We start from the raw sequence: 16,900 nt of genomic DNA, 5'->3' as shown, positions 1-16,900 counted from the left end.
CTTATTGCGTGCATATATAAAAGTCTTAAGACTACAAATTGAGCCGACCTCTATGTACATAAATATATATATTTATAAAGGGTAAAATAATAAATAAATAAACCGACCTCTTTAGAAAGTCAAAGCAAATATAATTAATTCCTAATCAACCGAGATTTACCATGTACTCATGCAATCTTGCTTCTCCTTTTTTTTTTTTTTTTTTTTGGACAAACAAGAAAAATATTATGTAACCTAGCTTCTATGTGTATAAATTCCTTCTACCACCTGTGCCTCCTCCACCATATACCACCACTTCTATAGTCATTATTTGCTCTCTGAAAAATGGCTAAACACATCACAATTCCAAAAAATTTCATGACGATATTCATTGTAACTTTTTTTATGTCCAACGCATTGGCAATAACCTTGCTCCCACCCAATGATATTGCTGATAGATTTCATAATGATTCTGAGACCATCAAAATAGCCTCTAGTGATTTTGGCCATATAGTTCAAGAAATCCCAGCTGCTGTTTTTTATCCAAACTCCATAGATGATATTGCAAGCTTAGTAAAATATGCCTACAATAATTCTGTTCCCATTAACGTAGCAGCTAGAGGTCAAGCTCATTCCACATGGGGACAATCTTTGGCTCGTGATGGTGTTGTGGTCAACATGACCTCTTTGGAAAACCGTTTAAATGGGTCTGGAATAATTGTCTCGAGCGACTCTTCTTTGGGGTCCTATGCTGATGTCGGAGGCGAGCAACTTTGGATTGATGTGTTGAATACAACACTACAGTATGGCCTTTCACCAGTCTCTTGGGTTGACTACTTGTACCTTACTGTTGGAGGGACACTGTCCAATGCAGGGATCAGTGGCCAATCTTTTCGTTTTGGTCCTCAGATCAGTAATGTTTATGAACTTGATGTTATCACCGGTATGTAAATTCTCTATACTTTTCTCATTTTTCTATGGATTATGGACTTACTAATGCAAGGCCTTTAAGTAATTAATGTTGCTGTCAAGGACGGAGCCACACTATGACCTAAGTGGACACTGACACCTTGAGTTGTACCAAGAGGAAAAAAAAAATTGTAAATTGAGGCCAAGGAAAATAAAATTCCCCACCTCCAAAATATTATCCTCTCTCTATAAATCAACTCAAACAATTCCACAATTAGCCCAAACAATATCACAATATCAGCCCAAATAACCATAGTCCCCAAATCATTAGCAAAAATTTTTATATATAAAACAATAAAAAATAAACTTATTACAAATAATATAAAATATTTTACAACCAATCATATGTCCTTTATCTTTCTACCTAGACCCCCTACCTCGAAATCCAGGATTAGGAATTTAGGGGATTGTGGTTAAACCTTAAATTAAGGGGATTGCCAAAATATATGTCAAGTGATCCAGGGCCTAAGTTGAAAAATTTTAGTAGGTTTTTTTACTAAATAATGATTAAATACAATTTATTTGACTTACTATTTTATATACATTTTTTTTATTAAAACCGTTCTACGTTTTTTATATGTAAAATTATTAATTAAGTTTTTGTATTTGGGTTTTATTTACATCTCTTTCATAAGTTGTTAGGAAAATTTTGTCGACAAAATATATATAGAGGCCTTCTTGGAGGTGAGGAGAAAAAATGCATAGCTCACCTTTTTTTTTTTTCTTCTTTTATAAAAGTATCATTCTTTAATTTTAAGATATTTTTATATAATTTTGGAGGTTTTTTACTTATGCAATTGGGGACCTTAAGTCTGCCCCGCAAGTGATGACACATGTGTACGCATGCACACACATATATTTGTGTATTATGTGCATATGTCATCGCTTGACATATATTATGAAAAATTTATGATTGTATTAGTTTGCCTAATGATTACAAGTTAATTACTAGTTGACAATCTGTAATGCATGGGAAAGATTTACAGATTATGATCATTCTTAATAGGAATTAGGTTATTTAGCAATTATGGTTTTTATTGAAATACATTCATTATTATTGTGTTTATATTTAGAATTATGTATTCCACTATTTAAAGGAATATATGACTTGGCTACTTGTAAATATAAATAAATTACAATGTGAAAAAAAATTAAATTTTTTGAGAGGGCCATGGCGCCATGATTTACTTGTGGCTCAACTACAGTTCTTGAATACTAAATATTATTTATCATCCAAAACAAAAGAAGCAAATAAAAAATTATAATCTAGTCCTTTTGTGGTTAAACTTAAAAATATATAATATTGAACAAAATTTAGGTACAACTTTTTAGACATTGTACATATATTAGATATTGTTCTTCAATTAAATTCAATAATGAGAAATTGGGGAATATAAAACCCTTTTCACTACGTTGATTTCATACAAGTGAATTTAGTTGAAGTAGAACATTTGCAAGAATATAACTCAACTAGCACTCCCATGTTTTTAATAAAGACATCCATGCATGATTTAAATCTACCACCCTCCTCCACCCCCATGATTGTAGTTATAAAATTATTAAAAGTTAAAAAAAAAAAATTGTGTACAGATCAATCCCTTCCGGACTAAAAAGTAGGGTTGACTTTAATTTATTTAGTATTTCATTAGCTAATTAATTAAACGAAATAGAAGTGTTGACTCTTCTCAGTTCGTCAACTAATGGAATAATATAATCAATTAGTTTGATCTGCTCCATTCAATATTTTGATAATACGAAGTCTCTTGCAAAAAGTTTACGTGCTAGGGTGTCGTGGGTTTGATTATATTAAGTCCCGTAATTTTCTTGATTCAAGAAATTCCCCTGTAAAAGTTTACACAGTTGTTAGTTTGTATCCTTATAAATATGTGGATAATATTTTACATAATATAATTAGATGCATATAAAATTCTTGCATAAGTTAAATATCATTGATGACCCTTCTTATATTATGTTAACTCTTTAAAAAGCCTTGTCATCATAATATTGTTTGTTAGGACAAGCAAGTTGTTCATTCTTGTTTATTTTTTGTTAGAAAAAAAAATTATCTTCTTACTTCTTAGTTCATAATATAATATTTGTTACTTATCAAAATATATATATATATATATATATATATATATATAATATTTGTTATTGTGATGCAATAAATTTATTTCATGTATGTATTTTTCACATAAGATATGAACAACCAATTCTTAGAACATGGTATACTCTTTTATTGAAATTTATGTACGAACTAATAATAATTTTTTATAAAAAAATCTGGATTACTATAAAATAAATTGGAAGTGGTTTTAAAAGGAATTTAAATAGAATAGACTAGAAGTAGTTTATCTGAATTTAAAATAGTTTTTAATAGGTTAAAACATTTGAAGTTTTTTTATAGAAGTACAATCATTTTTAATATGAGTCTTTTTATATATTTTTAAGTTTAGATTCTTAAATCTACATGTAAAACATTTGAAGTTACAATTACAACAATTTCAAAATATCCAATTCGCATATCACCTTGCACATGGACCACTAAAGAGAATTTAAATTTTAAAATTGTGGTTGATTCATATGTGAGGCAATAGACAAATTGGGTGAAATTGTTTTGAATTTTTGTTATGCCCCTAGTTTTATTGATAACAAATCCTTTTTTTTTTAGATCTTTTTTAGTACTTATTTAAGTTTTCTAACATTTATTAGTTGTTTATAGGGCTTTACCTTATATGAGGTTATCTTTCTTTCACATAGGGAAAGGTGAATTTTCGACTTGCTCGCCAAAGGAAAACTCCGAGCTATATTATGCGGTGCTTGGAGGCTTAGGTCAATTTGGGATTATAACCAGAGCAAGGGTTGCCCTAGAGCCAGCTCCAAAAAGGGTACGTTTTAAGTACACCCCAAATAGGCTGTGATATTCACGAACCTTAAAATTCAGTGATATTACTTGATTTTGTTTTTCCATGGAGAGAACTTGAAGTCAAATTCTCAATGTTGCACTTGTTGTAAGCAAAAAACCAAATAATAAATAACTTCGAAAAAAATTAGGAATTTCAGATTGTCAGATGTGCTTATTTCCTATTCATGTTTATCATTTTAGTATGTTTAATTTGTTTTAATTGCAATGAATTTGTTTGTAGGTTAAGTGGTTACGACTGTTTTACAGCGACTTCTCTGCGTTTACTAGAGATCAAGAAAGTTTGATATCAAAAAATGAAAGGAGGGACAACAAAGCGCTTAATTATTTAGAAGGTATGCTTCTACTAAACCAAGGTCCTCAAGATCTTTCCTTTTACCCAGTATCTGCCTACGCAAGAATAAATTCGCTAGTAACCAAATATGGCATCATCTACTGCCTAGAAGCAGCCAAATATTATTATTATGACAGAGAAAGTAGGGTGGAAAAGGTACATTAACTGCAATCTCAATTCTCAGTATAATTTCTGTCCTTCATTTCCATGATAAATGTGTGTTAAATGGATGGGGCATAATCATATCATCTCAGTGCCTTGTTCCTATCTCGCTCTTTGTTCAGGGTCAAAAAAACCCGCAAAGGAAAAAAGAACAAGTCGGGGTAAAGTGGAGTCATTTTGTCCTTCTTAATAAGCATTAATCATAGTCTAAGTGTCTAACAAAGGCAAAAAGATATCATGCATGTTTTGAATTATATGCTTATCTCTCACAACAAGTGGGTCTCGTGCTGTAAGAAAGATAAGTATATACATCCGAAACATGATATTCCCTTTCGTAATAAAGATGAGAAAGAAGAAAAATGAGTGCTGGTCAAATAATAAAATAATATATACACATATATACATATAGGGTGGAGCCAAGAATTAATGATTTGCTCATGCAAGAAACTAAGAAACACCCAAAAGTTATATAATGATTTGATCACTATTATTTATTCCCTTTCTTTCTTGTGTAGGAGCTACTAGACTTGCTCAAAGGGAACCTAGGCTTTCAACCTGATTTTATGTTCGAGAAAGATGTAACATACATGGAATTCTTGAATAGAGTCAGAAGTTCGGAGCTATTTCTTAGATCAAAAGGACAATGGGAAGTTCCTCATCCATGGTTGAATCTCTTTGTACCTGAATCTCGTATCTTGGATTTCAATTCGGGTGTTTTGAAGAACATCATTCTTAAGCAAAAAATTCCCGCAGGAATTGTCCTAATTTACCCCATGAACCGAAACAAGTAAGATCTTTAAGTTACTATATATGCACCTATTATTTAAAATTTAAATACTAAAAAATATGTATGATTTTGCTCTTTTTTTTTTCATTTGATTATTATATAAGTAAATTTTATATGTTTAATTGTAGGTGGGATGATAAGATGTCTGTGGTTATACCGGATGAAGATGTTTTCTACGTTGTAAGTATGCTGCATTCAAGTGGATTCAATAAATGGGAGGCATATGATAACCAAAACAAAGAGATATTACAATTCTGTGATGATGCCGGTATTAAAGTTAAGCCGTATCTTGGACATTATGAAACACAGGAAGATTGGATAAATCATTTTGGCTCGAAATGGGAATCTTTTAGAGCACGAAAAGCTCTGTTCGACCCTAAAATGATACTATCTCCAGGACAGAGAATATTCAATAACAATTAGGGGTGTTTAGTTTGAAGGAAATTATTGTGTATTTCCAGAATACCATAAATGCGTACTCTCTCATCTCACATGAATGGTGGGTCTTACTAATTAAATTCATGGTGGGACCCACCATTTATGTGAGAGGAGGGAGTACGCATTTATAATACTTCAAAAATACCTAATAATTTTTCTTAATTTGGATGAATCCACATTAATCTTAGTGTTAAATTCTTAGAAATGTGATGCCTCACAATTTCGAAAGTCGGGGAATGTGAATATTTCTATTTTTAGTTTGAATATGAATCTAATAAATTTCCTTTAAATATAAGATCCTTATATTTGGTTTATTTCTAGAAATGTTGCAAGTTTTTTTTTTTTTCAAAATATTCTCCGATTCATAAACATAATATTAAGTCTTTTATTTTTTTTAAAAGGTCTTTTTTAATGAAATATAATATTTAAACAATTATTTAAATGTCAATTTACAATCATTATTTTTAAATTTTATTGTTATTGGTTAAAGGGTAACGTGGAATGGGTAAAATTGTCCAATTATAAAAAAATATAACTTTTTTCCTTGTGTGATTTGGAACTAAATATGAGAATATTAATTAGGAAATCTTTCAACATTCCTGAGGATTTTATAATTTTACTCCATACCAAACGCCTCCTTAGGTCATGTTTCGTGTGATTCTAGTTTTAATTTACAAAGAAATTAATTAGTGTAATGATTAAAAAGACTAGTTTAGTCCCCCTCAAAAAAAGAAGTGTAATAAGGGGCCTATTGGGTTTCTCAATACGAAGATACTTCTCTTCTCTTTTCTTTTTTTCTCGTGGCTCACATGAGCAAAGTTATAAGGATAGAGATACTACACGGGATCGGTGATAGGATTCTGGCGATCAAATTGTAGAATCGGCACAAGGATCATAAAATCCAACTTTCTTATTAAAAAAAATATACTAAAAAATATCTATAATTTTAATTAATAATATATATTAAAAGAAATTAATAAAATCAGTTCTTGACACAAATTACTAATAAAATGCAAAGTACCAAATTATAAATATATAAACAAAGTTCAAAGTTTAAAAGTTACAACGCACAAATACCAAATTTTAAGTTCTAACACCAAAAACAAACAAAATGTCTCACATAAACAACTCTAAACAAATAACAATACCTATAGAGTGCTCACGAAGCAGTAATTTAATTTGTAACTTCCCCTGTTTTTGAGGAGGTCAGAGGATTCAAGGATAACTTCTACAACCACCATGGGAATTATATTTTATCTTCATCTTCTATAACTGTCATTGGAAGCTGAGTACTTAGTTAAAAGATATAGTGATGAACCGGGGTTTTACTCGTGCCTTGGGATAATGACATGTGGTTCGATTTGCTATTTTGTGTGGATAAATTTTCCTAGAATTTTCCCAAGTGTTGGGGGGGGGGGGGGGGCGGGGGAGGTCGTCCATGCGCTTTCCTCATGGATGACCCTCACGCCTATGGACGACCATCCTACTATGGACAACCTTTTTACGTTGGGACACTTCATGGACGACTCTTATGGACGAATTGGAGTTGGTTTAATTTTTAGTTCACCATCAGTTGGCCCCTTGTCCAAGGGTCTTCCAGAGTGCTGGAGAATTTATTGTTGTCTTTGGACGTGTGCCTTTATACTAGTAGTTGGACGTCATTCCATGTATCACAATTTCTATGGTTGAAGTTATCATCCCATATCGTGCCACGTGTCATGATTTCATTGGGACCTACCGTGTCGATTTAGTTTTTCAAGAAAAACGCTAGGCGGCGCTCTCTGGTTGGTCACGTCGTTTCAGATGCTAATTTCAACGCCTATAAATAGTGGTAATACCACGGAAGAGTACACCTCTAGTGTTCCTAGAGTTCCTCTCTAGGTTTTTTAGGAACATCTTAGAACGAGGGCAACTTCTGGGGCTGGCACCTCGACGAGTATTCCTTCATCCCCTCCTTCAAACGAAGTAGAAATCGTGTAAAGTTATGCTGTAGGCATTCCTTCCAAGATGGACGAGAAGAGATTGGCTGCCCTTAGGAGTTGATACCAAATCCCAGCCGACCTTAACCCTAGGTTAGCCGTCCATGGGGAATGGTGCTGCCAGCCCCGTTTTGGGATAGACATTTATGAGGCTTACCTTCTAGGGGGACTTAGGTTACCCCTAAATGCCTTTTCTAGAGAATTACCTACTAGCTTAGGTTTAGGAGTTTGCCAATTTAACCCTAATGCGTGGAGACTCGTCGTCTCTATGCAAATTTTGTGGAGGGAAGTATTTGAAGGGAACCATCCTCTTACTGTGGACGAGTTTCTCTACTGTTACAAACCTTCAAAGATTAGTCAATCCTTGGGCTTTTATCAATTTACGGCTAAGGGCAATGACTGTAGATTGATTTAAGTCATTGGCTACATTTGACAGAAATTGGAAAACAGAGTTTTTCTTCGTCTCTGGTTTTTGGAATGGGCATCTTGTTGAGGTTGGTAAGGATCTATTTTCCCCTCACACTAGAGAATTAGGGAACCTTCGTCTTGAAGGTATGCTTTGATTTGCTTTGTTGCTCTCCTTTTTTTTTTTAGGTGTTTTTATCTTTTCCTTGTAATCATCTAAACTTATTCTCTCTCTCTCTCTTTTTCTTTTTTTTTTAACAGCTATTAGACGACCTTCTTTAAGTAAATTCTACCGTGACCGCGTCCACCGAGCTCATCTATACGCTGATAGGGGTTTCCACTCATTGGTGACCCTTCAACGTCTATCTACGTGGGGACTGGTCCTGGGCCATCTACTGAAGCCCTTACTCACGAGCTTACTGTTCGCAAACGTGAATTTTCTTTTTTACTTAGAAATTTCGTAAGTATTATTTGACTTACACTTTCTAACACTATGCTTTTCTTTTAGGGATGGCAACTATGAAGGAAAATAAAGGGAAGGAGGTGGCGGATGAGGCACCCAGGCCTGAGGCTCAATCCCAGCCTCGTCTTTCTGTTGGAGGTAAAAGAAAATCCTTGCCCAAGACGCTAGATTTGGGAAACCTTCCTAGTCGTCGATGGAAAAAGGCGAAGCACGGATCGTCTAGGCCTGAGACTATTAAGCCTAATCCTCCTTCCTCCCAACCGTCCATCCCAATTGTTGATGTTGACTCGTCTATCCCCGTTGATGTCACTCCGACCAAGACCACTACCCCCACCTTGTCTGAACCTTCCCGGAGGGTCCCTATGAACCTTCTAGAAAATGAAGACTTGGCTTGGGAGAGGTTTGGAAAGGCTGTAACTAGTGAAGACGTGGCTGTGTGCTACGACATGTCCTTAAGAGAATTTGAGCACTCTGGTGTTCATGATCTTTTCAAGGTAAATACTTTTATCTCGTCTTGCCCTAGTAGCAATTTCATTTTTTATTATTATTCTTAACAGAACTCTTTAATCACTTGTGTAGGCCATGTCGAAGTTCATAGCTGCGTATAGGCAGGCCATGGAGATGGACAAGACGAGGATCCTTCTTGAGAAGAGAATTCAAGAGGTCAAGAACGACTGCAAGGGTTGGGCTGAGGTGGCAGCTAAGGTCAAAGACAAGGCCAAGGAGTTGCAGCACCTGGTTGAGGAGTTGAAGACTGATGCCATTGAGAAGGACACTCGTCTTGACCACCTCTTAGAAAGAAATGATGAGTTGAGTACCCTTCTTAAGAAGGCTAAAGAAGACGCTATGGTAGAGTTCAGAGCCTCCAAACAATTTACTAATCTGCTAGACACTAACTATGCAGCAGACTTTGAAGACTTCAGAATGGACGCTATAGAAAACTTCTCCAAGGTTGACTTTAGCCCCATTAAGCTCAACCTTGATGTTGCTACAAGCTCCCTCCTCCAAACGAGTTCAGAAGATATTAACATTGAGGATGATGCCACCACCAAGCCTACCCAAGACGAGTCTAACGTTGGAAAAAAACCCCTACACTGAAGATAAAATTTACCTTTAATTTTCTCTCTTTTTATGAGGTCCATTGTTTAGGACCATTCAAAATCATTGGAGTACATTTCACTCGTCCATAATACTTAGGACGAGTTTCCAAACAATTGCCTCTTAGGCGTTTACTTTACAAGGATTTTTGGATGGTGGTCGTCTACCCTTTATGAAACTTTGATGAATGAAATTTTATTTCCATTACTTTTTATTTAATATTGAAAATATTATTGCATGGACGAATCCCTCACTTTTTATATTTATTATACTGGCTCTAAGTGTAGTTCGTCCACTCATGAGGACCCTTAGCTCGTCCATGTTAAAAACATCCTTTAGATTTTATATGAATAATTTGTCTTGCAAATTACAAATGGCACTGGTTTTACCAGTTTTGATCGTCCAGAGATTTGACTTAGCCAGTTCTTTTTCTCGTCCATGGGCTGGACGGTTTACGTTTGTCTTTAGACAAGACGTCTTCAACGTTCACGTTCAACTCGTCCAAAATATTGGATTGTCTTGGCTAGATGTGTCTATTCATGGATTTTAAATATTTTTATATGCATGTATTTCTTCCTCCATTTCCTGGACGTTTATGCTTAAGGTTTTATCCCGTTTTTTAAAAAATATTTTACTACAAAGTTTTAAAATTAAAAATACATACCTATTTTGCCCCTTTTTTCGAGGATCATTATATGAGTCCAACATGTTATGGCTTAAGAATCAAATCTGTCCAAAAAAGATATTTTGTATTGATAAATTTTGACAACGAAAAAGTATATCATGTAGTAAATGAAAAGTTTAATGCGGCGAATGGGTTGATTCTGATTTCTTTGTTTGACTTAAGAAGATAAATACACCGGTGGCTTCACATTACATGAATGGCCAGCACTTGGGACCCACATATATATATATATATATATATATATATATATATATATATATATATGAAAGAACATCGCCTTGAGTTATTTTTTTTAGTTATTCGACACTAAAAAAAAAAAAAGGGTTATTGTACCTATTTTATCTAATTAATTTGTAAATTTATTTGAACGGTTAATACAATAGAATAATATAAACTTCACAATAAAATATATATTTGCTATAATTCAAAATTACTCCAAAACGGCTAAACCCACTGACCCAATGCACACGGACTACACAGTCACATACCCACACATCACTCGCCATGTCGCCCACGTTACCAGACCCTCTAAACTTGGAAGTACTAACCTTACCAATATCACAAAATACAGATTACAGTGTAAAATACAGTCAGAAAGCAATATCAAATACGCGAGAAGCAGATCGGACGACTATGCTGAGGAGGCGTCACTGCACGATGATCATCGGAAATTTGGCAGCAGTGGCGTGGCGTCCTGTACACACTCAAACTCTCTCTCTTTACTCTTCAACACTGGTATTTATGAATATCTGTATAAATCGTTTTTTTTTTTTTTTTTTTTGAAAGGCTAAAAACTGTGCTTCTTGTGAAATGGTTTTGGACGATTGCTTGTTGTTTTGAGAGAGTTTGAGAGTTTTTATGAGAGCTGAGGAGAGAGGATGACAATGAGAGGAGAGCAAGTGAGATAAGGAACGGGCAGAATTAGAAAAAGTATATATAATAAAAGTTGGAATTAAAATAATATATCCAATTTTTAGCTTCACCAACCGTACGAATCCTCGTACGGAAGCCTGAAGCTAAAAAAATAGCTTTTGTGTGTTGGTGAGTCTAAAATAGACTGTTGTGAGTCCTCTAAGGTGAACATTATCCTGGGCCAGTGCTAGCTAGCTTTTTAAACTAAAAAGAAATTTCTAGTGGTCATGGTGGACCCTTTCTTCTGTCCCGTCCCATCATCTCCAACAGGGTCAATATTAATCGATGCCTAGTTCAACATGAGCTGTGTAAATATGCAGGTTTGGTGCAAGTCACAAGCGCGACAGTAGCACATGACCAGTTCCTTCTTCTTCTATTTTTCTCTAAGTACTTCGGCTTAGGTCCAATACTTCAGTAAACTAAACTCGTCACATGTCACCCCTATGACTGGTCCATTGTACATTGGACCCGAATTTTGTAGGTCGTGCGCATAGATGCCTAGTTCAACATGAACTGTGTAAATATTCAAGTTCGGCGCAAGTCACCAAGTGTGATTTACACTAGTACATGGCCAGTTCCTTCTTTTTTTCAAAGGACTTGGCAGAGATCCAGTGATTCAGTGCACTGGACCCATCACAGGTCACCATATATATGTCCAATACACATTGGACCCAAACTTTGCAAATCTTGCCCCTGGACCCATCATGGGTCACCATATGGTCCAATAAACATTGGACCCAAACTCTGCAAGTCTTGCCCCTAATATGCAGGTTTAGCACAATATGGCTTACAATAGCACAATGCATGAGCAATGTCTTCTTTTACTTCAAGTATTTGGCTAGGGTCCAGTGTTTCAGTGCATTTTAGACCCGTCATGCGTCACCATCATGATGGTCCAGTGAACACTAGACCCAAATTTTTCCCTTCCTCAAAATATCATCTGAGTTTAGTACCTTTATTTTATCCTCAAAATAACATCAGTATAATAAAGTGCTGAGTATGCTCAATAAGTAAAATTGTCCTTGTTTCTCTCATTTAATTTTCATTCTTTTCAATCATGAAATTAAAAGACTTGAAGATTACACCATAGTTCAGATTGGGTCAAAAGTTTTTTGTTTTCTCAATTAAAGTAAAATCATTTCAGTTTGAAACTTCCATTCATCTCTATATTTTTGGATGGTAAAAAAAACAAATAAAAAGTGAAAAACCCTTGATAAAACTATTCGTATCACTTAGGGTTTGTTTGTAAACCAATTTAGCATTCATTAAATATAAATGGTATAACTAAAAAAATAATATAAACGGTATAGAAAGAGTTTGGTTTAGAATGAGAAAGTGAAAATGAATCTTTATGCTAAAAAATTGAAATTGGTTAACTACATGAACGCAGAGTTTTAACAACGGTTTTTTTCTTTTTGCTACTCCATTACTCCCCAAAATAATGGAAATGGACAAAGGTTTTTAATTAAAAGTGTCTCATAAGTTTGAGATTTAATTGACAATATTAAAAACTTCTGGCCTAGCTAGTTTTAAAATGGTATAAACTCATTCATTTTACGTGAATTTTCAATTGTTTGTTAAAGGGGAAAAAAGTGTGTGCCACTTGATGAATTAGGGTATGTTTGGATACCACTTATTTACTAAAAACTGAAAATTTATTGCCGAAAATACTGTAACAAAATAATTTTTCAAGGTGTAAATAGTGCTGTGGGACCTAAATTTACCTAAAAATCTGTAAAAAAAAAAGTGAGTTTGGTGGTACGTGAATAGTATCCATGAGACCTACTAAAAAAACACTGAACGTGCAAATTAAGCAAAACGCCTAATCCAAACACACGCTTAGTGAAAACAACCAATTCACATGAATTTATTGTGGATAAATTTTAGGGTCCGGCTCCCCTCCAATTTGAAACCCTCCCGTTCTCTCCATTTTATATTTTTATAAATGACACATGGCAAAGAAGTAATCTAACGACTAAAAAAACGCCAACTCAGTGCCCGTTTAGTATATGTGTCTAAGTAAATGTTTTTAGTTTTTAAATAACATTATATGTATTCTCACACACTTTTTTACTCACACATATTTTCAAAAAATACAAACACCAATATTACTAGAGCAATGTTACCAAACGGTCCCAATCTCTCTATTTTTCTAATCTTCTTTCCCTCACCTCTCCTCTTCTCTCTGCAAATTATCGCCATCACCTAAGCATGAGAGACCCATCAATGGAAGCTTTATTCAACACAAGATTCCAAAGCAAATCAAATCCAGTACCTCTCTCTTCTCTAGATCTTTTACCCAGAAGGACAAGAATTAAAAAGAAAAAAAAATTGCTGCGAAAACAACCTTCCAAATCTATGAATATTAATCATTGTTAAATATAACAATATAAAAATCCGAAAACAATACCAATATCAATTTATTTGAAGACATAATATAGATCACAAAAAAGAGGGAATAATAGTATTACTACATATCAGAAGCACTATGCCCAACCTCTTACAGATGCCCAGTGACGGCGGTTACGTTGTAGAGAGAAGAGGAGAGGTGAGGGAAAGAAGATTAGAAAAATAGAGAGATTGGAGCCATTTGGTAACATTGCTCTAGTAATATTGTTGTTTGTATTTTTTGAAAATATGTGTGAGTAAAAAAGTATGTGAGAATACATGTAATGTTGTTTAAAAACTAAAAATATATGTTTAGACACATATACTAAACGGGCACTAAGTTGGCGTTTTTCTAATCGTTAGATTACTTCTTTGCCATGTGTCATTTATAAAAATATAAAATGGAGAGAGAGAAGAGGACAGCCAAAGAAAATAAGATTAGAAAAATAGAGAGATTTGAGGGTCCGTTTGGTACATGTGTTTAAAAATTAAAAATTTTTGTTTGAAAATATTTGTGAAAATACATAAAAAAAAAAAAGTGTGTGAAAATACATGTAATTAACTAAAAAATAGTTGTTTGAAAAAATTACTTCTTAACCACGTGTCATTCATAAAAATTAAAAGAAAATGGAGAGAACGGGAGGGGAGACGGACCCTAAATTATAAATATTAAATAAATGAATGAATATATTTGTGCACTTGGTCTTGGTCAATATGTATGGCTGTCCAAGTTCTGATAACTGAGTAAAGAACTTGTACAAATGTGGTACAATAATGAATACACTGATGTATATATGACATTGCACAATTCAGTCAACTTGATATGCAGTGGCCCTTTCTTTCTTTCTTCCACTGCATCTCCGGGCTCAGGCTGGCAGAGCCAATTAAATTGACCTTACTATACATTTTGGACCATCACAAACAGGCCCTTCATATCATGCATAAAATGTAATGGTCGACGTTGAAACTGAAAAAATGAGCTGGAGAATTGAGATTATTAATTTCAAGCCCATCAATGGACCCTCCTATCACATGTAGTTGTAGGACACTTGTCAAGCAAAGGACGGAATAGACAATGCACTAAATAGTAAATACAAGACATTACAGCAGAGATGGAGACAGGATGTAGAATTAAGGAAGCAGCTCTGCTTCTAACAGTCGCGGCTTCAGCCTTCATCTCGAAATTTTTTGTTTTTATTTATTTATTTATTTATTAATTTTTGGTGTCTTTAATACATTTAGAGTAAAGACAAAATTATTATGTTTAAAATTTTTTAAAGGATGGGATTGTTTGTTTTATATAAAATTGGTTGACTGAGAGCTTAATGTCTAGTAAATTTGCTACTTATTGGGCTATTTGATTTATAAATTACTGATATAGTGATTGAGTAGTTATTGATAAGTAAAAAAAATTATGTAAATGATGGGCTTAGATACAAACTAGTAAGAATTTACTAACTCAATAGTTTGTAAAACTGTTTTAAAAAAGTTTGTCAATGTAGCATTACTCTTAAAAGAATTAATGATATTGTTAAAGAGGGCAAAATGTAATTTTATTGAACAAAATTACTAAAATTAGTATTTATATATATACTAGTATTTTTTATAATAAAAAAAAATATGAGGGGTACCATTGCCCCCCAAAGTCCAATAATACCTCCGTCCATGCATTACAGCTTCAATCTTTATAGATTCAATTTATTTACAGAGGGTCCACTGTCTCTTGAAGACTTTGAAGTACTAGCTAGAAGTTAGGTTAGCTACCTCTCATTTTGTTCTAAGATTTTCGTAGGTCATTTATGGCATGCAAATTGCAGAGGGCTCATGCAGCGGCAGCAAGATTTGAAAATTGATTGCAATTTTGAACCTATTCTTGCAGGCACAGGCGAAGCCAAGGGGGGCCGGGACTCGGGAGGGCCATGACCTCCCCAGAGTTTTGAAAAACTCTCTTAATAGTAGTACTAAAATGAAATAAAAAATAAAAAATAGGAATAACTTAATCACCATGGTCCCCGTCCCCCTAATATTTTTTACAAAAAATATATACACAACAATTCTAATCCTAAAAACTAAAGTAACTATGGGTCTAGGACTAGAATAGAGTACTGTAGCTGTAGGTCCTTAGCATGGCCGTGTAGTTTAGTACTTAAATTAAATTTATTATCATTTGATAATAGTTGTTTGTTTAATTGATATAAGTGGCTTGGATAATTATATTAAATTATCATTATAAACTTGTTTAATCTATCGATTTGAGGTATTGAGGTTATAAAATTTAATATTCAGGATTTCATATTTCATAGTAATTTATGGGGGAAAGATCTACAATTGATGCAAAAATGACCTCTCATGTTGTTTGCACCAATTTAGTTTAGCATCAATTATAAGTGATTTTAGTGCCATGTAATAGCATAAAACAACCTTTTTGACTTAAAGTTAATTGGTGAAATTAAGTTTTTTTTTAGTCATTTTTTTTTATACATAAAAACTTTACTGTGTTTACCTTAACCTCCTGAAAATATTTTTAGGCTCCGCCACTGCTTAAAGATAAAATTATGGTGAATGAAAGGTGATCTCATGAGAGAATAGAAGTTGGCAAAAGGGGTCACATTCATTGCTAGAGGGGACAAACTGTACGCTTTTTCAAATTCCAAACTGAAGGTGAAGGTCATGGAAGAAATCCTCTGCTGATTTCTCAACTGCATGCGTTCTTCTGGGTCAAAGTTGAGAGTTCCATTTTTGACTCACAGTGTTATAATTGCTTTGATACTGTTAAAAAAAATTATTTATACCCAAGTAATTTATGTAGAATAAACAAAATGCTATATCTTGCATTTTCAATATTGTGTCAAACAAATTTGTTTGACACAATAATGAAAAAAAAAAAAAATAGACGGCGTTTTAAAACCCCGTCTATTTTTTTTTTCACGCATTATTAACACTTATCAGAAAATGCTTTCTCAATACTTCAGGTTAGTAACTGAAAAATAATTGCATCTTTATAGTTAAAACTTTGGTTTTTTTTTGAGAATAAGTTAAAACTTTAGTTAGTTGTGGCAACAAGTTTATTCTAATATATGTACCAATTCGTGCAACCACTAACTATAACTCAATATAATATAACTGAAAATTAAATACACATTAATCAAGCTAAATTTAAAAGATAAATGTGAAAGATAAAAACTCTTGGGCTTTTATACATAAATATCGGTTCTGCTATATACCAGTAAAAAATTATTGACACTGGAAATCATTTGGAACAAAGTCAGCATATGTAAGTGTGTGTATGTGTGTGTATATATATATATATATATATATTTGGATTCGCATGTGGTTGCCCTTTTGTCCACTAGTGTCCATGAATATCAAATCTTGAAC

At 33.6% G+C, this 16,900-nt stretch overlaps 1 protein-coding gene across 1 annotated transcript; it reads left to right on the top strand.

Moving 5' to 3' along the window:
* Nucleotides 1-302: 302 nt before the first annotated feature.
* LOC142641595 (cytokinin dehydrogenase 3-like) lies at nucleotides 303-5,734 on the top strand. The gene is made up of 5 exons (XM_075816047.1): nucleotides 303-922; nucleotides 3,709-3,836; nucleotides 4,095-4,361; nucleotides 4,883-5,154; nucleotides 5,283-5,734. The coding sequence occupies exons 1-5, from the start codon at nucleotides 325-327 to the stop codon at nucleotides 5,575-5,577; spliced, it is 1,560 nt and encodes a 519-aa protein (XP_075672162.1). The 5' UTR covers nucleotides 303-324; the 3' UTR covers nucleotides 5,578-5,734.
* Nucleotides 5,735-16,900: the final 11,166 nt, after the last annotated feature.

The sequence above is a fragment of the Castanea sativa genome, chromosome 6 (assembly GCF_040712315.1).
Source record: "Castanea sativa cultivar Marrone di Chiusa Pesio chromosome 6, ASM4071231v1".
Lineage (NCBI taxonomy): Eukaryota > Viridiplantae > Streptophyta > Magnoliopsida > Fagales > Fagaceae > Castanea > Castanea sativa.
Note: the sequence above shows the minus strand (reverse complement) of the source record. Positions and strands in the feature narration are given on the sequence as shown.

What these genes read in the sequence shown, in the direction of transcription:
- LOC142641595 (XM_075816047.1), top strand. Translation starts at nt 325, where the DNA reads ATGGCTAAACACATCACAATTCCAAAAAATTTCATGACGATATTCATT. An exon ending in TAGAGCCAGCTCCAAAAAGG is followed by an intron (nt 3,837 to 4,094) that starts GTACGTTTTAAG and finishes ATTTGTTTGTAG; the next exon opens with GTTAAGTGGTTACGACTGTT. An exon ending in GAGAAAGTAGGGTGGAAAAG is followed by an intron (nt 4,362 to 4,882) that starts GTACATTAACTG and finishes TTTCTTGTGTAG; the next exon opens with GAGCTACTAGACTTGCTCAA.